Source organism: Ailuropoda melanoleuca, chromosome X (genome assembly GCF_002007445.2).
Source record: "Ailuropoda melanoleuca isolate Jingjing chromosome X, ASM200744v2, whole genome shotgun sequence".
In the NCBI taxonomy this organism is placed as follows: domain Eukaryota; kingdom Metazoa; phylum Chordata; class Mammalia; order Carnivora; family Ursidae; genus Ailuropoda; species Ailuropoda melanoleuca.
In genome coordinates, this window is record NC_048238.1 from 63,091,698 (window position 1) to 63,117,408 (window position 25,711).

At 36.6% G+C, this 25,711-nt stretch overlaps 1 protein-coding gene across 4 annotated transcripts in view; it reads right to left on the reverse strand.

Moving 5' to 3' along the window:
• CHM (CHM Rab escort protein) overlaps positions 1 to 25,711 on the reverse strand; it is a 191,574-nt gene that overhangs the window by 29,455 nt on the left and 136,408 nt on the right. For all 4 annotated transcript variants that reach the window (XM_034649139.1, XM_034649138.1, XM_034649137.1 and 1 more), the window contains 3 exons: positions 25,270 to 25,374; positions 24,786 to 24,849; positions 20,375 to 20,471 (listed from right to left, as the gene is read on the reverse strand). In XM_034649139.1, coding sequence (XP_034505030.1) covers positions 20,375 to 20,471; positions 24,786 to 24,849; positions 25,270 to 25,374 — 266 coding nt within the window. The remainder of the gene's footprint in view (positions 1 to 20,374; positions 20,472 to 24,785; positions 24,850 to 25,269; positions 25,375 to 25,711) is intronic.

A 25,711-nucleotide genomic window follows, 5' to 3' on the forward strand; every position in this document is an offset into this window, starting at 1 on the left:
TGGGTAGTAAGGAGGGCACGTATTGCATGGTGCACTGGGTGTTATACGCAACTAATGAAGCATCAAACTTTACATCAGAATCAGGGGATGTACTGTATGGTGATTAACATAATATAATAAAATAAAATTAATTATAAAAAAAAAAAAAATTAAATAACAGATTCATACAGTATTTAGAATTTACTCTTCCTTAATACTATTTTACTTTTTTGATTTCTACAAAACAATCAGCACATAGATGATCACTAAGAGCTCAACACTATTAGTATAAATATGAGAAGTCTACAACATAGCTAAGCTAACCCAGATATATAAAATACAAAGCATTCAGACAGAATAGTAAAAAGTATTCTCTCAGGAATCCTAATTGAGACTAATTCTTCTGCAGATACTTTTTTTTAAAAGTATGAATGATGCCAAATTCTTAAAAAGGTGGGATTCTTGTACCACTTGAAAGTACTCACCATTTTCAGCTTTTGCTGTTTAACCTGGGAAATAATTAAATTTTCCTGTGAAGAAACAATTCTGTAAATTTTTAAAACCTGTTCTATTGTGCTCAAGATAAATTTTATTCAAAAGGTTCGGGAGAAAAGACAAAACTCTTAAAAGAGATTTAGAAGTAAAAATTGTGTAAGTCTTTGGAAGACAATTATTATGTAGCATTGTAAGGTAAAAAAATTTGCTCATAACCGGTGAGCTTTGAAAGAGGAAAATAAATGAGCTGAGAAAAGGTTTGGCTACTTAAATACATAGCAAATACTTTTTCTGACTTGAAAAATTTAAAAATTAAGAGAAAGGGAAGGGGACGTGTCCTCAAGCCTTCTGTGATATTAGCCTAGTTCTGTTTCAGAAGACAGGCAAGCTAATTACCAAGAGCAGAACAACTTGCCACCAGTTCTGACACCATGACTCTCATTTGGGCAGAAGAAGGAAAATACAATATTAAAGACTTCTAATGCCCAAGTTACAAACTACCCCTGAAAGTCTATGAATGGGCCCAAGACATAAGACAAGAAGGAGGAAAAAAGAAGCCAAACTTGAATTAAGTAAGAAAGGGAAAAAAACCAAACAAATATGAACTTCCTTTCCCCCACCCTCGGAACAGGACTAAGCATATAATAATAAATTCAAGCTTTTCTCTTTCAGTTAACCCTCCTGGTGTAAGCCGCAGTATTGAGAGTAAAACCAAAGCCAGTGTATTTGTCTATACTGCTGGCTTTGCATTTATAAATTAAGACATATTAAAGATTAGCAACACAATTTTATCACAGAAAAAAGTGAGAAAGCTGAAGTTGGAGAGAGCTTTAAAGAAAAATCCAGTTTACTTAAAATGTCATGTATTTTGTCAAAGATGTATACAGGACAGGTGTTTTTCTACATATATGCAAAATATGGACCACTGAGGGTGTTCAACGTGTAGGGGATCTTTTCTAAACTCTTTTGACTAACACCCTCATTTTCTAATAAGAAACCAAGACCTAAGAAATTATGGAAACTTGTTCAAGGTCCAAGAATTAATTGCAAGGAATTCTGTAGACTCTTGGGCCAATACTTTTCCACTATAACAGTATTCTTCCTAAATTTCCTATAAAGTCAAGCTGGAAATTGATTCTCGTAACATTAAATACAAAAACTGAAAACTAAATAAAAAACTTATTAAATTTTTTTCTTTTCAATATCATGACACCTTAAGATATAGTGTTTTTAAACCTTTTATTTTTTATTTAGTAGTGGGTAAAATGTTTCTGAGAAACTTTGTTTTTTTAAGTGAGAAAATGTGACTGTAGAAACAAAACTGGATGTAGAGGGGTTTTTTTTATTATTATTTACTCAGTAGTGCTAAGCATAACGTACATATATAAGTTCTAGGAATAGAAATGGTAAGCCATGATTCAGTTCCTCATATTGGACAAGAAATGTTAAAGTTATTCATGCTATAATTAACCCTAAAAAGCCGTAGAGTGCAGAGTTGGATGGTGGAGGAGTAGGGGACCCTAATTTCGTCTGATCCCTGGAATTCAGACAGTTATCAAATCATTCTCAACACCTGCAAAATTGACCAGAGATCTGAGAAAAGAATTGCTGCGATTCTATGAATAGAAAAGCAACCACTTTTTGCAAGGTAGGAGGTGTGGAGACAGGAATCTGAGGCGATATAGGAAGATAAACCGCAGGGGAAGGGAGCCTTCATAAGTTGGCTACTGGAAAGTGTTATAAACAGTGGAGTGCAAAACTGGAACTTTTAGAAGACCGCCCAAACTGTGCTCAGGTGGCAAAGCGGGGCAGACTCTCAGGTAGGACAGCATGGTCTTAGGATCCCTGGTGTCACAAAAAGAACAGGGGTGCCTGACGGTGGGAGAGTTCCCATGCATTGGAGCAGGGAAGCTGGCTGCAAATAGTGAGTCCAGGTGCCAGCTTTCTGCTCCGTATTGTCATAAACCAGAACAGCTGCACAGTTGGGTGACTGCTGATCGAGCAGGAGTTCAACAAAAGACAGAAGCGCTAAGAGATCCCCCTCCCTAACCTGGGTAGAACAGCGTGGGTCTGCTGCAGTAGTCCGTAAAGTCTGGACACTGGAATGGAGTCGCAGGCCTGAGATAAAAACTAGTTCAAAGTCTGAGTGAACACAGAGTTCAGATGGAAACCAGGGAGATAAGAGTGATTGACTGCTTTTCTATGAGGGCTCACTGAAGAGTAGGAGGGCACGAACTTTCAGCCCCAGGGCTAGAGACTGGGGTATTGCCATTTTCATCCACCCCCATTGGTGCTGAAAGCCTTCAGGGAGCAAAACAGCACCACACAGTGCAACCTGGAGCTGCTTACACTGAGCAGAGTCCCCTGGCAAGGGTGCAATTCCACCAGGGGAAAGACACCTGAGAATCAGCGCAAAAGGCCCCTCCCCTAGAAGACCAGCAGGAACATCCAGCTAATACCAAGTTTATTGATCATAGAGAACTGTAAAACTTCAGCTCCTAGGGAAAACCATTTATGGTATTTATACCATTTGTGTTTTTTTCTTATTTTTCTTATTATTCTTTAGGTTTTCAGTTTTACAATTTTTTCCTTTTCAGCTATTTTCTTATTTTATCAATTCTTAAAAGATTTTTAATTTTTACCTTCACATTTATGTTTTATATATATATATATAATTTTTGGTTTACTTTCATTTATTCAATTTAATTTTTATATATATAAGTTTTTTGTATATGTAAGTTTTTCTTTCTTTCCTATTTTGGGATCTTGTTTCTTCTAACGAATAGACCAAAATAAAACCAGGATCTAGTTTATTGTTGTGCTCTGTTCTACTTATTGTTTGAAGTTTTTCTTTTTTTTCTGTTTTCTTCTGATTTGTTTAGTGTGTTATTTTTCTGGTGCTGTTGTTGCTATATTTGTATTTTCTCTCTTTCACCTATTCTTTTCTGACATAATGACAAGATGGAAAAATTCACCCCAAAAGAAAGAACAGGGGACAATACTCATGGCCGGTGATTTAATCAATATGGGTGTAAGTAAAATGTCAGAACTAGAATTCAAAACAATAATAAAGATACTGGCTAGGCTTGAAAAAAGCATAGAAGACATTAGAGAAACCCTTACTGGAGAAATAAAAGAACCGAAATCTAATGAGGACAAAATAAAAAAGGCTTATTACTCAGATGCAATAAAAAATGGAGGTTCTAACTGCTAGGATAAATGAGGCAGAGAGTCAATTATATAGAAGACAAAATAATGGAGAATTAGGAGGCTGATAAAAAGAGAAAGAAACAACCACTGGATCATGAAGGGTGGATTCAAGAGATCAGATATACCATAAAGCAAAACAAAATTAGAATAACGCGGGTCCCAGAGTAAGAGGAAAGAGAGAGGGGGCCAAAAGGTTTATTTGAACAAATTACAGCTGAGAACTTCCCTAATCTGGAGAAGGAAACAGGCATTCAAATCCGGGAGGCAGAGAGAAGCCCCTTCAAAATCAATAAAAATAGGTCAACACCTTGACACATTAACAGGGAAACTAGCAAATTTCAGACATAAAGTGAAAATCCTGAAAGGAGCTCCAGGCAAGAGGTCCTTAATCAACAAGGGTAGTAATCTAAGGATGGCAGCAGACCTGTCCACAGAGACCTGGCAGGCCAGAAAGGACTGGCATGATATATTCAAAGTGCTAAATGAGAAAAATATGCATCCAAGAACACTTTATCTAGCAAGGCTGTCATTCAGAATAGAAGGTGAGATAAAGAGCTTCCAGGAAAAACAGAAACTAGAAGAATTTGTGATCACTAAACCAGACCTGCAAGAAATATTAAAGGGGATCCTGTAAGCGAAGAGAGAGCCCAAAGGTAACACAGACCAGAAACAAACAGACAATCTACAGAAAAAGTGACTTTACAGGTAATACAATGACACTAAATTCATATCTTCCAATAATTCCTTTGAATGTAAATATACTAAATGCTCCAATCAAAAGAAACAGGGTAGCAGACTGCATAAAACAAGACCCATCAATATGCTATCTACAAGACTCATTTTATTTTTAAAAATTTTTTATTATGTTATGTCACCATACAGTACATCATTAGTTTTTTTTTTGATGTAGTGTTCCATGATACAAGACTCATTTTAGACCCAAAGACACCTCCAGATTGAAAGTGAGGGGGTAGAGAATCACTTATCATGCTAATACACATCAAAAGAAAGCTGGAATAGCCATCCTTGTATCAGACAAACTAGATTTTAAACCAAACACTGTAATGAGAGATGAAGAAGGACACTATATCATAAAAAAAGAGTCTACCCAACAAGAAGATAAAACAATTATAAATATTTATGCCCCTAACATGGGAGCAGCCAATTATAAAGCAAATTAATAACAAAATAAAAGAAACACATTGATAAAAATACAATAATAGTAGGGGACTTTAACACCCCATTCACAGCAATGGAAAGATCGCCAAAGCAGAAAATCAACAAGAAAATAAAGGCTCTGAATGACACACTGGAGTAAATGGACTTCACAGACATGTTCAAAGCATTCCACCCTAAAGTAACAGAATACACATTCTTCTCGAGGGCACATGAACATTCACCAGAACAGATCACATAGTGCGGTCAATACCAAGAGACTGGGATTATTCCCTGCATATGTTCAGACCACAATGCTTTAAAACTTGAATTCAATCACAAGTGAAAATTTGGAAGGAACACAACAAACACATGAAGGTTAAAGAATATCCTATTGAAGAATGAATGGGTCAACCAGGAAATTAAAAAGAATTTAAAAAATTCATGGAAACAAATAAAAATGAAAACACAACTGTTCAGAACCTTAGGGATGCAGCAACGGTGGTCCTAAAGGGAAGTACATAGCAATGCAGCCATCCTCAAAAAAACAAGAAAACCTAACCTTACACCTAAAAGAGAGGGAGAAAGAACAGCAAACAAAGCCTAAATCCAGCAGGAGAAAAGAAAGAATAAAGATTAGAGCAGAGATCAGTAAAACAGAAATCAAAAGAACAGCAGAACAGATCAACGAAACTAGGAGCTGGTTCTTTGAAAGAATTAAAAAAATCGATAAACCACCCGCCAGACTTATCAAAAAGAAAAAAAAATGAACTGAAATAAATGAAATCATAAATGAAAGAGAGATTGTAACCAACACTGAAGAAATAGAATTATAAGAGCATATTATGAGCAAGTATATGCCAACAAATTAGGGAATCTGGAAGAAATGGATGTATTCTTGGAAATAAACTATCAAAACCGACACAGGAAGAAATAGAAAAATTTGAACAGAACCATAACCAGCAAAGAAACTGAATCGGTAATCAAAAATCTCCCAACAAATGAGTCCAGGACCAGATGGCTTCCCAGCAAAATTCTACCAAACATTTAAGGAAAAAATAATATCCATTCTTCTGAAGCTGTTTGAAGAAACAGAAATGGAAGGAAAACTTCCAAACTCCTCCTATGAGGCCAGCATTACTTGATATCCAAATCAAAGACCTCACCAAAAAGGAGAAATACAGACTCACATCCCTAATGAACACAGATGCAAAAATTCTCACCAAGATACTAGCTAATAGGACCCAAAAGTACATTAAAAAGATTATTGGGGCACCTGGGTGGCTCAGTGGATTAAGTGTCTACCTTTGTCTCAGGTCATGATCTCAGGCTCCCGGGATCAAGCCCCGCACTGGGCTCCCTGCTCAGTGGGGAGTCTGCTGCTCTCTGTCCCTCTGCCTCTTCCCCCTGGCTTGTGCTCTCCCTCTCTCTCAAATAAATAAATGAAAACTTTAAAAAAAAAAAGGTTATTCACCACGACCAAATGGGATTGATTCCTGGGCTGCAAGGGTGGTTCGACGACTGCAATCAATGTCATACACCACATTAATAAATGGACAAGAACGAGATGATCGTCTCAATAGATGCAGAAAAAGCATTTGACAAAATACAGCATCCTTTCTTGATTAAAACTCTCCATATAGGGAACATACCTCAATATCATAAAAGCCATATATGAAAAACCCACAACAAATATCATCCTCAGTGGGGAAAAACTGAGAGCTTTTCCCCTAAGGTCAGGAACACTACAGAAATGCCCAGTCTCACCACTGTTGTTCAACATAGTACTAGAAGTTCTAGCCTCAGCAATCAGACAAAAAGAAATAAAAGGCATCCAAATTGGCAAGGAAGAAATCAAACTTTTACTCTTAGCAGATGACATGATATTCTATATGGAAAACTGAAAACACTTCACCTAAAAATTGCTAGAACTCACACAGGAATTCAGCACAGTGGCAGGATATAAAGTCAACACAGAGAAGTCAGTTGCATTTTTTTTCTCTTTTAATTTTTTTAATGATTTTTTATTATATTATGTTAGTCACCATACAGTACATTCCCGGTTTCCGATGTAAAGTTCGATGATTCATTACTTGCATATAACACCCAGTGCACCATGCAATACGTGCCCTCCTTACTACCCATCACCGGTCTATCCCATTCCTCCACCCCCTCCCCTCTGAGGCCCTCCGTTTGTTTCTCAGAGTCCATAGACTCTCATGTTTCATTCCCCCTTCTGATTACCCCCCCTTTCTTTATCCCTTTCTTCCCCTACCGATCATCCTAGTTCTTATGTTCCACAGATGAGAGAAATCATATGACAATTGTCTTTCTCTGCTTGACTTATTTCACTTTGCATTTCTACACACTAACAATGAGATTGAAGAAAGAGAAACTAAAGAATCAGTCCCATTTATAATTGCAATAAAAACCTTAAGAAATCTAGGAATAAACCTAATCAAAGAGGTAAAGGATCTATACTCTGAAAATTATAGAGCACTTCTGAAAAAAACTGAAGATAACACAAAATGGAAAAAACATTCCATGCTCATGGGTTGGAAGAATAAATATTGCTAAAATGTCCATGTGACCCAAAGCAATCTACACATCCAATGCAATCCCCATCAAAATACCATCAACTTTTCACAGAGCTGGAACAAATAATCCTAAAATTTGTATGGAACCAGAAAGGACCCTGAATAGCCAAAGAAATGTTGAAAAAGAAAACCAAAGCTGGAGGCATCACAATTCTGGACTTCCAGCTGTATTACAGAGCTCTAATCATCAAGACAGCATGGTACTGGCACAAAAACAGACACATAGATCAATGGAACAGAACAGAGAACCCAGAAATGGACCCTCAACTCTATGGTCAACTAATCTTCAACAAAGCAGGAAAGAATATCCAATGGAAAAAAAAAAACTATCTCTTCAACAAATGGTGTTGGGAAAATTGGGCAGCCACATACAGAAGAATGACATATAATAAAAAAAATATTAAAAAAAAAGAAGAATGAAACTGGACCATTTTCTTACACCACACACAAAAATGAACTCAAAATGGATGAACGACCTAAATCTGAGACAGGAATCCATCAAAATCCTAGAGAACACAGGCAGCAACTTGTTTAATCTTGGCTGCAGCAACTTCTTGCTAGACATGTCTCCAAAGGCAAGGGAAACAAAAGCAAAAATGAACTATTAGGACGTCATCAAGATAAAAAGCTTTTGCACAGCAAAGGAGACGACAAAACTAAAAAACAACCCAAGGAATAGGAGAAGCTATTTGAAAATGACATATCAGATAAAGGACTAGCACCCAAAATCTATAAAGAACTTATCAAACGTAACACCCAGAAAAACAGAAAGTCTAATCAAGAAATGGGCAGAAGACATGAAAAGACATTTCTCCAAGGAAGATATACAAATGGCCAACAGACACATGAAAAATGCTCAACATCACTTGGCATTGGGGAAATACAAATCAAAAGCACAATGAGACACCACCTCACACCAGTGAGAATGGCTAAAATGAACAAGTCAGGAAACAACAGATGTTGGCGAGGATGCAGAGAAAGAGGAACACTCTTACAATGTTCATGTGAATGCAAGCTGGTACAGACATTTTTGAGAACAGTATGGAGGTTCCTCAAAGAGTTAAAAATAGAGCTACCCTATGACCCAGCAATTGCACTACTAGGTATTTATCCGAAGGATAGAAACATAATGATTTGAAGGTGCACCTGTTCCAATGTTTATAGCAAAATGTCCGTAATAGCCAAAATATGGAAAGAGCCCAGATGTCTATCCACAGATGAATGGATAAAGAAGATGTGGTATTCATATACGATGTACTATTACTCAGCATCAGAAAGGATGAAATCTTACCATTTATATTGAGGTGGATGGAGCTAGAGGGTTTTATGCTAAATGAAATTAGTCAGTCAGAGAAAGACAATTATCACATGATTTCACTCATATGTAGAATTTAAGAACCAAAAAGATTATCATAGGGGAAGGGAGGGAAAAATAAAATAAGATGAAATGAAAGAGGAAGAGAAGCCGTAAGAGGCTCTTAACTATAGGAAATAAACTGAGGGTTGCTGGAGGGGAGCTGGGTGGTGGATTGGAGTAACTGGGTGATGGGCATTAAGGAGGGCACTTGAAGTAATGAACACTGGGTGTTGTATGCAGCTGATGAATCGCTAAACTCTACCTCTGCAACTAATAATATACTATACGCTGAGTTTAAATAAAATTAAAAAATAACTCTAAGAAACAGTATAGTATGAAGAATGAAGCGTAGACTCTAGAGTCAGACTGACTGGATTTAAATTCGGCTTCTTCCTACTACAAGTTCCGTGACCTTGGGTAAATCATTTACCTTTTTTGTGCCTCCATTTCTTCATCTGAATAACAGAGAAGACAATTGGCCCAACTCACAGATTGTTGTTGGGATTAAATTAATTCAATTAAAGTACTTAGAACAGTGCCTGCAAATACTGTTAATAAATATTAGTTATCATTATTATAAAAACAGAATAAATGTTAACCCTACAGGAAAGTTCAAGGTTCTACCTAAACAGAGGAGCAAAAGTGTAATAAGTACACAAATGAGGCAGGGAAAAGCTTGAAAAAGGTGGTTAACATATGAACTTGGACCTAAAGGATGAAGAAGCATTTAACCAGTTGGCAAGGCCACTTTAGGTTAAGGGAAGAGTTTGTGCAAAGGTACAAAGGTGAGAGAAAACATGGTAATATTAAAAATAATATTTTGTTATATGTAGTATCAATACCCAGAGTACATTAGCAATGGTATTCTTATTGTCAATAGGAGCTGCCATTTCTTATATGCTTAACTCTTTTCCAGGCACTGTGTTTTATAAATATTGAATCTTTACAACACCTCTAATTCATTTATTTCCTATGGCATGCAACATTTCCTTGGAGCTCAATACTATCATCATGGTATGTTAGGACACTATTTTCTTCATTGTAAGATAGGAAAAAGCCCATAGTTTTAAGGTTGGCACAATATGATGATGATATATGACTAGAAAAAATGTATGAGGGCAGCATTTTTTTTAAATTTTTGGCATCAGCACAGTGGTAGGCTCTATGGGCCCTGAATCAGAAAAAAATTATCTTTGAATCCCTGCTCTGCCACTTACTGAATGAAGTATGTGATTTAGGTAATCTAATTAAACTCCATTAGCCTTAGTCTCCTAATCTCTATAGTGGAACTAATGGTACCTACTTCATAGGGTTATCTTAAGAACTGCATAAAATAACTAATGGGAGTACTTACCCCATTACTCCCAGCAAATACGTCATGATAGCTGCTGCTGCTGTTGTTGTTGTTATTATATTCCAAAGATAAATATCACCATATGACCTTGTACAAATGATCTTAACATCTCTGTGGTTCTTCTAGGCAGACCTAAATAAGACCTATACAGTAGTGTCTAGGTTACTCTTACCCAGCTGACTGACAGTCCCTGTGCAAAATGCAGGAGTGAGCAGACCATAAGTCTGCGTCACCACAAACTACTTTAACAGATACTGTCAAGGAGTGTACTTCATCCAAAAGTAGGGATCTTCTATAATTGCAAAGTGAAGAGATGCTCTACCACCATGTCTTACCATACAACACTGTACTCTGAAGAGTTTATATGAGGGAAGTTCTTTGACCTCTGTAGTGATTTCACAAATAAATATAACTCTATTACATGAGAAAGCTATTAAGACAAATACATACAAAACATATTTTTGTGTTTCTCCCCAAAAATACACTGGACGTTAAACTATTTCAAAATGCCAGGGAAATTTCCAGGGGATGTCTAAAATAACTATGATGTTGCTTATAAAAGAAAATGTGAAGGTTACAGCACCACTTCAGGCTACTTATGACTGCAGAACACAAGAGGCAATCACTGTCTTCAATCAGTAGGAAGACTTTTCTGAATAAGCTGGCGTGAAAAAGAGGTGTGGGAATGGGAAAGTATACACACACAAAAATAAATGAATTAAGTAGGAACACAATACAGATGACAAGGAAGGACCCATGTGAGAAAGGACTTACTTAAGATGGGTTACTGACTGTTATGTTGCAGGGCAATTTGGAAAAACAGTTAAAAATTTCAGGAAATATTTACCAAAGTAGGAAGATTTGAGAATAATGAAGATTATGGAAAAAATAGTCAAATTTAAGGACTACATGAAACATTTTTGTATCTTAGTGGCTTGGAAATATACACCTGAAACTGTGGATTCAACTGTACATAATCAAAATTATAACTGTTTAATATGTGGTATAGTATGTCAAATTTTGATCACACTATTACACATTCATGCAATATGATCCTTTATGCTTGTGGCATATCTACTTAAGTCTATTTTTAATTCATATTATACAGAAGTCAGCAAATCAAGGTAAACAAATAGAAAAAAACATGTCAGTTACCTGTATTACCATCATTTAGGGATAACCACTTCTGTGACTATTTTGGCATATACTCCTCGGAATTTATTTGCATAATATGCTGATGTACCAAAACATGCACAAAAGTGTTTGTGTGCATAAATACACATGAATATATTCACCCCTCACAATAAAAATCAGTTCAAAAATTTTACTCATAACAGAAAACTTATATAAGCAAACCTTACATTATCATTGTAACATGAAACAGCCAAGTCTCTTATATGCCATTATTTTGCCATAAAATAGAAGTTTATTAGCAAACACAAACGGCCTCTGACAACTCCCTTCACTGCCAATATCCTCTAGTACTTTGCCACTAGCTCACCCCAGCCCTTAAAAACCTCCCCACCCTCTACCTCAGGGGAGCTGAATTCAGACTGAGTCGTTCTGTCCTCTCTCTTTTTTGCAATACTCTTCAATAAAGTTTTCTTTGTCTTTTAAACTGACGCAGTCTTTCCTCTGACACCACCTTTTCACCCTAAAAAGGCATCTCATTCCTTTGTAGCAGTAGCTTTCAAACTTTCATGTGTTTCTGAATCACCTACAGGGCTTCTCAGAACATAGTTTTTGAAGTACTAGGCCAGGGTTGGGTTCTCATATATTTCCAACAAGTCTCCGGATAAGACATGGCTGGTTCCGAGACCATGTTTTGGCCTAATTTTTCCGCAAACTCTCCTAACCTTCTGAGGCCCTTGGAGGCTCAAGCACATTTGCTGTAATGAGGTCATTTCTGGAGCTGATGGAGGTGTGTTCTTCCTCACAATCTTCTCACACTCTCCTTTTAAAAATTTTTCTTGTTAATTCCAGGATAGTTAACATACAGTGTTATTTTTGTTCCAAGTGAACAGCATAGTGTTTCATCACTGAGTGAGTTTCATCACTGTACATCACTCAGTGCTCATTATTGTATATGTACTCCTTAATCCCCATCACATATTTCAGCCATCTACCTACCTACCTCCCCTCTGATAACCATCATTTTGTTCTCTATAGTGAAGAGTCTATTTCTTGGCTTGTCTCTCTCTCTTTCATTTTTCCTTTGATTATTGTTTTGTTTCTTAAATTCCACATGAGTGAAATCAGATGGTATTTGCCGTATTCTGACAGACTTATTTCGGTTAGCATTTTAATTTCTAGCTGCATCCATGGTGTTGCAAATGGCAAGATTTCATTCTTTTTATGGCTGAATGATATCCAACTGCATAAATAAACCACATCTTCTTTATCCATTCATCTATTGATAGATGGGCTGCTTCCATAAATTGGCTAGTGTAAATAATGCTGCAGTAAATGCAGGGGTGCATGTACTCCTTCAAATTAGTGTTTTGTACTTCTTGGTAAAATGCCATTACTGGATTCTAGAGTAGTTCTATTTTTTTAAAGATTTTATTATTTGAGAGTCAGAGAGAGTGTGAGAGAGAGTGAGAGAGAGCACAAGCGGGGGGAGGGGTAGAGGGAGAAGCCGACCCCCCGTGGAGCAGGTAGCCAGATGTGGGACTCAATCCCAGAACCCTGGAATCATGACCCGAGCTGAAGGCAGATGCTTAACTGACTGAGCCACCCAGGCACCCCTAATAGTTCTATTTTTAACTTTCTGAGGAACCTCTCCATTGTCTTCCAAAGTGGCCACACCAGTTTGCACTGGCACCAACAGTGCACAAGTGTTCCTTTTTTTCTACATCCTCACCAACACCTGTTGTTTCTAGAGTTGATTTTAGCCATTCTGACAGGTGTGAGGTGATAGCCTCTTGTTGTTTTGATTCGCATTTCTCTGATTTTAAGCGATACCGAGAATCTTTTCATGAGACCATTGGTCATCTTTACGTCTTTGTTGGAGAAATATCTGTTCATGTCATCTGCCCATTTTTTTTATTTAATGTTTTTTTATTATATTATGTTAGTCACCATACAGTACATCCCTGGTTTCTGATGTAAAGTTCGATGATTCATTAGTTGTGTATAATACCCAGTGCACCATGCAATACGTGCCCTCCTTACTGCCCATTTTTAAATTGGATTATTTCTTTTTTCCGGTGTTGAGTTGTAGAAGTTCTTTGTATCTTTTAGATAGGAACCCTTTATAGAATGTCATATGCAAATATCTTCACACATTCCAAAGGTTGCCTTTTAGCTTCATTCACTGTTTCCTTCACTGTGCAAAAGCTTTTTATTTTGATGGAGTCCCAGTATTTAATTTTGCTTTTGTGTCCTTTGTCTCAGGAGACGTATAATTCAGCAGATGCCAGAAAAATTACCACCTGTGCCCTCAAGAATTTTTATGGATTTGGGCCTCACATTTAGGTCTTTAATCCATTCTGAATTTATGTTAGTCTATAGTGAAACAAAAAGGTCCAGTTTCATTCTTTTGCATGCTGCTGTCCAGTTTTCCCAACTCCATTTGCTGAAGAGACTATCTCTTTCCCACTGTACACTCATTCCTCCTTTGTGAAAAATTAATTTACCATATAATTGTGGGTTTATTTCTGGGTTTTCTATTCTGTTCCACTGATCTATGTGTCTTTTTTTTGGTGAGTACCATACTGTTTTGATTACTATAGTTTATAATATAAATTGAAGCCTGGAATTATGATACAACCAGGTTTTTCTTTTTTCAAGATTGTTTTGGATTAGGGAAATGGAAATCAAAATACAATACTATATATGGAAAACCCAAACGACTGCACCCAAAACTACTAGAACTGATAAAGGAATTCAAAAAAGTTGCAGGATACAAAAGCAGTATAAAGAGAAATAAGAAAACAGTCCCATTTACAATTGCACCAAAAAGAAAAAAATATCTAGGAATGAATTTAACCAAAGATGTGAAAGATTTATACTCTGAAAACTATAAAACACTGATGAAAGAAATTGAAGAGGACCAGAGAAATGGAAAGACATTCCATGTTCATGGGTTGGAAGAACAAGCATTGTTAAAATGTCTATACTACCCAAAGCATTCTACAGAGTCAATGCAATCCCTATCAAAATGCCAACAATATTTTTCACAGAAATAAGAATAATCCTAAAATTTGCATAGAACCACAAAAGATCCCAAAGAACCAAGGCAATCCTGAAAAAGAGAAATAAAACTGGAGGTTATCACAATTCTAGTTTTTTAAGTTATACTACAAAGCTATAGTAATCAAGAGAGTATGGTACTGGCATAAAAATAAGACACATAAATCATGGAACAGAATAGCAAACACAGAAATAAACCCACAATTACATGGTGAATTAATCTTCAACAAAGCAGAGAAGAATATCCAATGGGGAAAAGAGAGTCTCTTCAATAAATGGGGTTGGGAGAAGTGCACGGTAACATGCAAAATAATGAAACTGGACCACTTTCTTATACCATACACAAAATACATTCAAAATGGATTAAAGACCTAAATGTGAGACCTGAAACCATAAACATTCTAGAAGAGAACACAGGCAGTGACTTCTCTGACATTGGTGGTAGCAACATTTTTCAAGATACATCTCCTGAGGCAAGGGAAACAAAACCAAAAATGAACTATTGGGACTTCATCAAAATAAAAAGCTACTGCACAGTGAAGGAAACAATCAACAAAACTAAAAGGCAGCCTATGGAATGGGAGAAGATATTTGCAAATGACATATGTGATAAAGAGTTAGTATCCAAAATATGTAAAGAACTTATTAAACTCAATACTGCAAAAACAAATAATCCAGTTAAGAAACAGGCAGAAGCCATGAATATACTTTGCCAAAGAAGACAGAGATGGCCAACAGGCACATGAAAAGTTGCTCAACATCACAAAACCACAATGAGGTATCACCTCACACCTGCCAGAATGGCTAAAATCAACAACACAAGAAGCAACAAGGGTTGGCAAAGATGTGGAGAAAAAGGAACTGTTGGTGGTAATGCATATTGGTGCAGCCACTGTAGAAAACAGTACGGTAGGTTCCTCAAAAAATTAAAAGTAGAACTTCCATAGGACCCAGCAATTGCACTATTGGGTATTTGCCCAAAGAATACAAAAACACTAATTCAAAGGAATACATGCACCACAATGTTTATAGCACCATTATTTTCAATAGCTAAGATACAGAAGCAGCACAGGTGTCCATCAACTGATAAATAAAGAAGATGTGGTATATATGTATATACACAATGGAATATTATTTAGTATAAGAAATGAAATCATGACAACTGCATGACAATTTCAACAACATGGATGGAGTTAGAGACTATAATGCTAAGTAAATCAGAGAAAGACAAATACCGTATGATTTCACACATATATGGAATTTACGAAACAGAACAGACAAGCAAAGGGAAACAAAGAGAGACAAAGTAAGAGACTGTTAACTAAAGAGAACAAGCTGATGGTTACCAGAAGGAAGGTGGGTGGGGGGGAATGGGTGAAATATGTGATGGGGATTAAGGAGTGCAGTTATTGTAATGAGCACTAGATGATGTATGGAATGGACGAATCACAATACTATACACCTGAAACAAATATAACACTGTATGTTAACTGTCTGGAATTAAAATAAAAAATAAGATGAATGATGTGATTTATCTCGTTTAATTTGTTGAGACTTCTTTTGTGACCTGATATTTGATCTGTAGTGGAGAATGTTCCATGTACACTTGAATATATATTCTGCTGTTTTAGGATGAAATGTTCTGAATATATCTGTTAAATCCACCTGGTCCAGTGTGTCATTCAAAGCCATTGTTTCCATGTTGATTTTCTGTTTGGATGATCTGTCCATTGATGTAAGTAGGGTGTTTAAGTCCCCTACTATTATCGTGTTACTATCGATTAGTTCCTTTACGTTTGTTATTAACTGTTTAATGTATTTGGGTGCTCCCATGTTGGGTTCATAAATACTTAACAACTGTTACATCTTCTTGTTGGATTGTCTCCTTTATTATTATATAATGTCCTTGTCTCTTTTTACAGTCTAGTTTGTCTGATATAAGTACTGCTACTCTGGCTTTCTTTCTTTTTTTTTTTTAAAGATTTTATTTATTTATTTGACAGAGAGAGACAGCCAGCGAGAGAAGGAACACAAGCAGGGGGAGTGGGAGAGGAAGAAGCAGGCTCCCAACCGAGCAGGGAGCCCGATGTGGGGCTCGATCCCAGGACTCTGGGATCATGCCCTGAGCCCAAGGTAGACGCTCAACGACTGAGCCACCCAGGCACCCCTCTGGCTTTCTTTTGACATCCCTTTGCCGGATAAATGTTTCTCCATCCCCTCATTTTTAATCTGCAGTTTCAGTAGAGACCATGGCAGGATCCTGGATTTCGACCCCTCCCCAGCAGTAATGAGACACTGGGGTAGTGTCATTGGAGGCCTAATGGAGAGTCAGGTCTCCCACCACTGCCTGAATAATGAAACCATACCCCCCTCCCATCGTGTCATGTGGGGAGCAGTAACAAGGCTCTCCTGTGCTCTTCCTAGCCAGGGTGGAAATCAGTGGAGGCCTACTAGATAGCCTACACTATAATCACTCTGCAGTAATGAGGAAGTTCTCCAACCTCCAGGTGCCAGCAGAGGGCAAGTGGGGAACTGCCACGTCCCTGGCTAATAAGGTGGCACCCCCTTTCCCCACCAGAGCAGTGTCAGAGGAGGCCTGCTAAAACAGAATAAGATCCAAGTCCCATTACAGAATAATAAAAATGCCCATGTATCAATCCCAAACTACTCATTATACCAAGAAATAGAAAAACCTCAACTTGACTGAAAAAAGACAACTGACAGATGCCAACATGACACAGCTGTTGGAGTTAAGTAAGATTTAATGCAGCCATCATAAAAATGCATTAGTGAGCAATTATAAACCTGCTGGAAACAAATGAAACTATAGACCATCTCTGGAAAGAAAGAGAAAGCCTCAGCACATAGGAGATTTAAAGAACCACCAAATGGAAATTATTAAACTGGAAAATACGATAATTAAATTTTAAAAAACCTTCAGTGGATGGGTTCAACAGAATGGAATGGACAAAGGGAAGAATCAGTGAACCTGAAAGTAGAACCATGGAAAGGATACAATATGAAATGAAAGAAAATAGCCTACGTAAAAATGAACAGAAGCACATGTAATTTGGGCTCTTCTTGCTCTTTGTACTAGCTTAGTATTGTTATTACTTTGGCTATATTCCTTTGTATAATCCATTGTCCCCAGCATGATGTATTCCTCTTAGTAGGTATAGCATTTTTCAAAAGATTTTACTTATTTATTTGATAGAGAGAGAGAGAGAGCGAGCACAAGCAGGGGGAGCAGCAGGCAGAGGGAGAGGGAGAAGCAGGCTCCCACCAGGGAGCCAGACATGGGGCTTGGTCCTGAAGGCAGATGCTTAACTGACTGAGCCACCCAGGAACCCTTAATAAGTATTTTTGAATAAAAAAAAATGAACAGAGCCTCAGAGACATGTGGAACTATATAGTGAAAGTTCTAATAGTCACATCACATGCATCCCAGAAGAAGAGGAGAAAGAGGATAAGGCTGAAAAGTATTCAGAGAAAAAAAGGATGAACATTTCCTGAATTTGGCAAAAGACATAAACCTGCAAATTCAAGAGGCTGCATAAATGTCAAATAGAATAATTCCAAAGAAATCTATGCCAAGATACATCGTATTAAAATTTAAAAATTAAAGACTAAGAAAAATCTTGAAAGCAGCCTGGGGTGGGGGAAACACATTACCTACAGTGAGAAAAACAATTCAAATAACAGATTTCTCACCAGAAACCATGGAGGCCAGAAGGAAGTACAGCTTATCATGGACTACTACTCCGTAATAAACAGGAATGTACTATTGATACATGCAACAAGTTGGGTGAACCTTAAGAAAATTATACTGAGGAAAAAAAAAACTCAAAAGATTACCTATCGTTTTAAATAAAAAAAAAGAAAAAGAATTAAAAAGAAAAAAAAGATTACCTAATATGTGATTCATTCTATATGATATTGTCAAAATGATAAAATTACTGAGATAGAAAAGAGATTATGGTTGCCAGGGATTAGGTAGCTACTGTGGGGATGGAGGGATATAGCTATGGCTATGAAAGGGCAATACAAGGGATCCTTGTGGTGATGGTCACAAGAATCTATACATGTGATAAAATCACATATGCACATTATAACAATGTCAAACTCCTGTTTTGACATTGTACTATAATTTGGTAAAATATAACTACTGGAAGAAACTGGGTGAAGGGTACATGGGGCTTCTCTGTACTATCTTTGCAAATACCTATGAATCTATAACTGCAAAATAAAAAAGAACACCTATACACTTTGACCCAATAATTCCACTCAAAGAAGGTTTTAAAAAATAATGGAATTTCACAAATATTTGTTTATTAGGCTGGCTGTTTTTTACAGGACTATGAAGTAAAAATTTACGAAACTCTTAATCTCAACAGCATAGGATTAAATAAAATTGGATACCCACAATCACTGAAAATATAGACATGCAAAAAGTTTTTTGTTGTATTAAGTCTTTTTAAAAAGCAGATTATAAAACAATATATAAAATAGTATTGCACAATTATGGAAATATATATGTGTACATATATAAAATCAAGATAAAGAAACACACACCAAGTGTTTATGATCTATGGGTAGAAGGATTATAGTAATTTTACTTCTTTATATCTTTTGAACTGTCAATAGTGAGTATGTATTATTAGACTGGACACACAAAATATTTCACACAGAAAAATAAATTTATAAAAAGAAATTTACAAAAATATTCACAAACATAAAATAAATGTAATTTAGAAAACCAAAGATGAGTGTAGCTTTATTTTATATCTAAGATACTAACACAGATAAAAAGACATGGAAAAAACCAGTTAAGGTAATAGGGAAAAATAATGTGTCATGGTAAAAATTTACTTAATTCACAAATCACTACAAAAGGTGGCAAACAATCAGTGAGCTACTTTTCAAACTGAAATTTAGGATTACAGCAATAAGGGACAAGTTCTCTTCACCCTCCCTGCTGGCAAACAAGCTCCCAATTCTCTCTGTTTAACCACATTTCTGACATCTTTTAGTAAGTAGTAGTTCTACACTTGAAGACATAGTCATGTTTTCATTGACCATGCCAAACCAGATTAGTCTTCCGCTTCTCATAATTCATGTTAACAGTTTGAATAAAACTTAATATAAATTTACAGAATTTTAAAATATCTAGCTAATGACATCGTTGCTTCCCTCCTATGAATCTCTACAGTCCACTGTTTGTTGGTAACTCTCTTGTGGTACTTTCATATTTTGCCTCTTACGGCTACTTTTGTGTTTGTCTTATCTGTCCCACTAGATGGAGTCCTCTAAGGTCAGGCCTATGTCATACTCATCTTTACCTATCCTGAAATGTCTAGCAGAATATACTGCGCACAGTTAATACTGTCTTGTTCTACTAGATGTGCGTAAGATTATGAACATTTCAAATCAGGCATGCCACCCTCTGCTTTTTTGTAATCCCTACAGTACACAGTTTAGGTCTAGGCATAATGATATCCAGTGTAACCTTACTGACTTCTACTTAGTGAAACACCTTTAAGAAATATGTTCTACAAGGCATGGTATCTGACAGTGTTAGAGACAGAAATTTTGATACATACTGGTAAAAGAACATAAAGTAGTACCTAACTTCAGACTCATAAAAAAATAAGAGGATTTACATATGGCAGAAGTTCATAAACTGGATTAAGAATTCTAAGGAAAAGCAAAGAAGGAAACTAGCAGCAAAGAACATGAATTTTGTGAAAGTATGTATCTAATAAGCTTAAGTAAAATTACAGAAAGAACTGGAAAGTCACAGAAATTCTTTCACTGGAGGGTTTATAAATTGTGCCTATGAAGATTTAGCCACAAAGATGATTAGAGGCAAGGGGAAGGTATAAAATGACTTACTATATGAACATAAAGTGTGTGAACAAATAGTGTGAATAGAAAAATATATGGCAAAACTATAAACAGAACCCAGACAACTTTATGAATGGCTGCCCCCATTTACTTCCTAAACACAAGACAACCAGATTCTACTGTGCTTACATGTGCCTTTCATGCATGTCATTGTTGAAGGACACAACTCAATGACCCGAACAGCAAAAGTTCCTGGCTCCTCTCCCGGTACTGTCAAAATGGAAATCTAAAAAGTGGAAACAAAATATTAGATGCAGCTGGTAGATCTCATTTTCATTCTTCTATCATTAGAGTGTAGTTAACTTTCAAATTGAGTGTCTTTTTTCAAACTCTACTGCTGTTGGAAAAAATTTAACTTACAAGAGTTTAATTTAGAATAGAATTTGAAACTTGTAACATGAACATGTGTCCGAACATCGAATTTCTGCTTTATATATTTATATATCATATACATTGCATTCATGTAATTCATAGACAATAAATATTTCAAATTATCTTTAATGTTTAATTCTTCACTTATTTTCAAAGGATTCAATTATGACATTATTTCTGAAGTATATACACTTCAGTATTTGAAAACAGTTCATATTAAATCAATTTTGATTATTCATAATGGCTAAAAGCAGATACAGAGCACTAAAATTTAAAAATGTTAAAAATCCTAAAGATACTGAAATAAGCAAAGTATTTGGTCAACATATACCAAAGTACAGCTGAACATATACCAAAATATTTCAAAATGAAAGTCTTCAAATTAAGGATTCCATTAATAAAATTAGAAACCCAGAATTTAAAGTGGAAAATTATTTTTAAGTAATGTTTATTGACATGCAGTATACTGACATGCTATAGGTACTACTAATATATTACATAGCTTTATACTTACAACTTTAAATGACCATCAGGTCAATGTTTCTCTATAAAACCAAAAGTTTCAATATGAATTCACAATATTCTTCAATCTAAGGAAACTATATCCTTTCATATATAAAATACTTGCCAAAAGGTTAAGTTCTATCTGCGAGCACTAAATGCCTAGATTTTGACTGGTGATGTCAAATTGATAACCCACACAGGAAATGCCTACGAGTTTTCAAAACAGAAATTCTTTTGATAACCCTGACTGTTCTACTATCATATTCCTTGTAAGAACATTTTTGGGCTTAATATGTCTCAAAAACTGTGTTCTCCATACCCCTCTTAACCCCCTTATGCTACTGGCTGTCCATGATACCAAATGTTGTCCTTTGAAGAGAGAGGAGCCACTAAAACATGTATCTAATGTTGTACAATAATTATCAAATGATTATGACTAAAAACATGTGCATAACTGGAAAGGTATCTTAGGGACTGCACCAACATGTAAGTTCAGGCATACCACATTTTACTGCACTTCACTTTACTGCACTTTGCAAATATTACATTTTTTTTTCAAATTGAAGGCTGGTGGCAACCTTGCACTGAACAAGCCTATTGGTTTTTTCCAAAGGCATTTTGCTTACTTCATGTCTCTATGTCACAATTCTCACAATATTCAAACTTTTTCATTATTATATTTGTTATGGTGATCTGGGATCAGTGATCTTTGATGTTACTATTGTAATTGTTTAGGGGCTCCATGAACTGTGCAAATGTAGAACAGCATTCTGACTGTTCCACCAACCAATCATTCCCCAGTCTCTACCCTCTCCTTGGGCCTCCTTATTCCCTGAGACGTAGTGCTACTGAAATTAGGCAATTTAATAACCCTATAATGGCCTCTAAGTGTTCAAATGAAAGGAAGAGTCACACATCTCTCATTCTATATCAAAAGCTAGAAATAACTAAGCTTAGTGAGAAAGGCACATTGAAAGCTGAGATAGGCCAAAAGCTAGGCCTCTTGTGCCAAACAGTTAGCCAAGGTGTAAATACAGAGCAAAAGTTCTTGAAGGAAATTAAAAGTGCTACTACTCCAGTGAACATAAGAATGGTAAGAAAGGGAAACAGCCATATTGCTGATATGGAGAAAGTTTCAGTGGTCTGGATCAAACCAGCTAAAACATTCCCTAAACCAAAGCCTAATCCAGAGCAAGGCCCTAACTCTTTTTAATTCTATGAAGGATGAGAGAGGTGAGAAAGTTACAGAAAAGTCTGAAACTCAGCCAACGTTGGTTCATGAGGTTTAAGGAAAGAAGCCATCTCCATAAAGAAGTGCAAGGTGAAATAGCAAATACTGATATAGAAGCTGCAACAAGTTATCCAGAAAATGTAGCTAAGATAATTCATGAAGGTGGTACACTAAAGTACAAATTTTCCAGGTAGATCAAACAGTCTTCTATTGGAAGAAGATGTCATCTAGGACTTTCATAGCTAGAGAGAAGTCAGGACCTGGCTTCAAAGTTTCAAAGGACAGGCTGACTCTCTTATTAAAGGCTAATGTAGCTGGTGACTTTAAGTTGAAGACAATACTCAAATTACCATTACAATAATCCTAGGTCCTTTAAGAATTATGAACCATGGACTCCAGGAAACAAACTGAGGGTTTGGTGGGGGGGGAATGGGCTAGCCCGCTGAAGGGTATTAAGGAGGGCACGTATCGCATGGAGCACTGGGTGTTATACGCAAACAATGAATCATGGAACACTACACCTCAAAAACTAATGAAGTACTGTATGGTGACTAATATATCATAATAAAAAAAAAGAATTATGTTAAATCTACTCTCCCTGTGCTCTGTAAATGGCACAACAAAGCCTGGATGACATAGCCATCACTGCTGTGCAGCCAACTGACCATGAGAAAGGTCACTCTCCAACTCCTCACAGTTATTACTGTATACCCTTCCTTAAGCTTTAACTTTTTAAGCACTCTTGTATCCTCATTCTCAGGAGATGACCTCACTTTGTAATTTAAAGAGTAAATGGAGGGATGCCAGGGTGGCTCAATTGATTAAGTGTCTGCCCTTGGCTCGGGTCCTGATCCCAGGGTCCTGGGATCAAGCCCTGAGTCAGGCTCCCTGCTCTCCCTCTCCCTCTGCCCCTCCCCTGCTTCTGCTCTCTCTCTCGCTCACTCTCAAATAAATAAATTAAATCTTAAGAAAAAAGAGTAAATGGATCCTATCAGATGGGAACTCCCAAACCTACGAACAGTCCTGCATTCATCCTCTTATTTCAAGGTGTCTTATATCTCATCTAAGGGCAATGCTTTTTACCTGTTCTCTGAATCCCATCCTCCCTAGCCTTTACCTGGACCTTGCTGCATTAATTGTCTTCCTTTCCCCCTGGGTATCTTCAACCTTTCCTTACCTCTTTACTAGCTCCACTGCATCAGCTGAAATATACACAAATCTTTTAAAGAAAAGCCCTCTTCACTTCTACATCTATCTTCAGGAATCACTTCCTCTTTACTACTCTTTGCAGTTCAGCTTCTACAGAATTGTCTCTATTTCCCCTCTTAACTTTAATGCCTCCCTGTCATTCTTCAACACACTCACAAAGCTTGTAATTTACTGGAAGATACAGACAAGTTAACTGGCAACTATAGGACAGTGTGAGGACAGAGATGCTATCATGGTTAGCACTGTCTTCAGATCTCAGCACACTGGATGGCATGGAAAAGACACTCACTGTTTACTGAATGAATAAAGTATTTATGCTCATATGCATAGCAAACATTTGTTTTATGTATCAGAAAGCTTCTAACTCAAGGAATTTTTGGAACCTATTTTTAGCAGTACCATACAGAGAAAGTCTGAGAATCATACTAAGCAAGCTGATTTTATCAGTCACTGTGTAATATGATCAGGAGAAGGGGGCATGCTTCTTGGAAATTTAAGAGTTCAGACTGAGGAGCACCTGGGTGGCTCAGTCATTAAGCGTCTGCCTTTGGCTCAGGTAATGATCCCAGGGTCCTGGGATCAAGCCCCGCATCAGGCTGCCGGCTCAGCGGGAAGCCTGCTTCTACTGCCCCCGCTCCCCCAGCTTGTGTTCCCTCTCTCTCTCTGTCAAATAAATAAAATCTTAAAAAAAAAAGTTCAGACTGAGAAAAAAACATAGGCATAAAGACATTCCTATAGAATTGGTAGTGAGGAGAAGGAAGAGGTACTGAAAGACCAATGGTGATGAGGAAACATTAGAACCAGAAATGTGTGCTAATACTCATTCACACCAGGACTAATGGTGAGTTTAACACCACTATTCTAGGGTGGGTTACCATAAAACCTTTTCCTCCAAGAGTTTTCAATGTATTCTCTGGAGATTCTCTTTTTCTTCCCAAAACAATATATTCTCAATTTCACAGACTAGCTATCAAAAACTAGGATGTAGTCCAATTTCCACAGAATCAAAATATTGCATAAGATGTAATTATTTGTCCTGCTGGACAGAAATCTTTAAGAAACCAAGATTATTACAGAACTGACATTATGTATTTTTTTAAAAAATGCATTAAATACCTTAGCACATATGCCTTAATACATTTCATTTTACCAATATTAATTTATACATAATACCATGTAGATTAGGTTAGCAACGTTTATTAGAAAGTACAGGACTAAAATTACCTGTTGATCTGAATCCGTTTTTAGTACAGATCTATCTGTAATCAGGACTGACCTGGAGATCTGCCTGTAATGCACAAAACAGTTAATCAGTGATTCAGATTCCACAGGCTCAGCTCATGATCTTGCATGGGGCTCCCTGCTCAGTGGGGAATCTGCTTCTCCCTCTTCCTTTGCCCCTCCCCCACTCATGCCTTTTCTCTCTCTCTCTCTCTCTCTCAAATAAATAAATGAAATCTTACATTAAAAAAAAAAGGAAAGGAGGATATGTGACCTGCAGATCAATCCCAGCTGACACAAAGGAGTCAAAATTAGACTGGACTCCCCTACAACCAGACTCAGTGGATATATTGCATATACCTTTGGTTTGGTACACATTTGCATCTAACTTGAAGAACACAGTTATACAGAAGTGTCAATATAATCACACAGATAAATTTTCCAATGTTTCACCTTCCCTTGGACAGTGGGTGGAGGGGTGTCTTACCGATATTGTACATGTGAGCATGTGTTCTCAGAAAAGTAACTGTCCTCCACAAGGAAATGCTTAGAGATTATTCTCTGACCAAACTGATCTATGATTGCTTTACATCTACAAAGAAGATAAACATAGCAAAAAAGTTCTCATTAATGATTACACAATTGAAAAAGAAACAATCAGCTACAATTTTTAATCTGAAACCAATTTCTTGGAAGACAAAATTTAAAACAGTATACAATTTCACATTTTGACATCAAACTGCCACTAAATTACAGAATATATATTCTTGTTGCTACTTTGAAACCTTTACAACTATAAGCATAGGATACAATTTAAATTTATTTTGAATACCATTAATAAGAATGTTAGTGTAAGTATTACAGTATAAGCATAAGCTTTCTAATGTTTAAGAATATAGAAGCTTTTCTTCTGTTTAGAAAACAGGCTT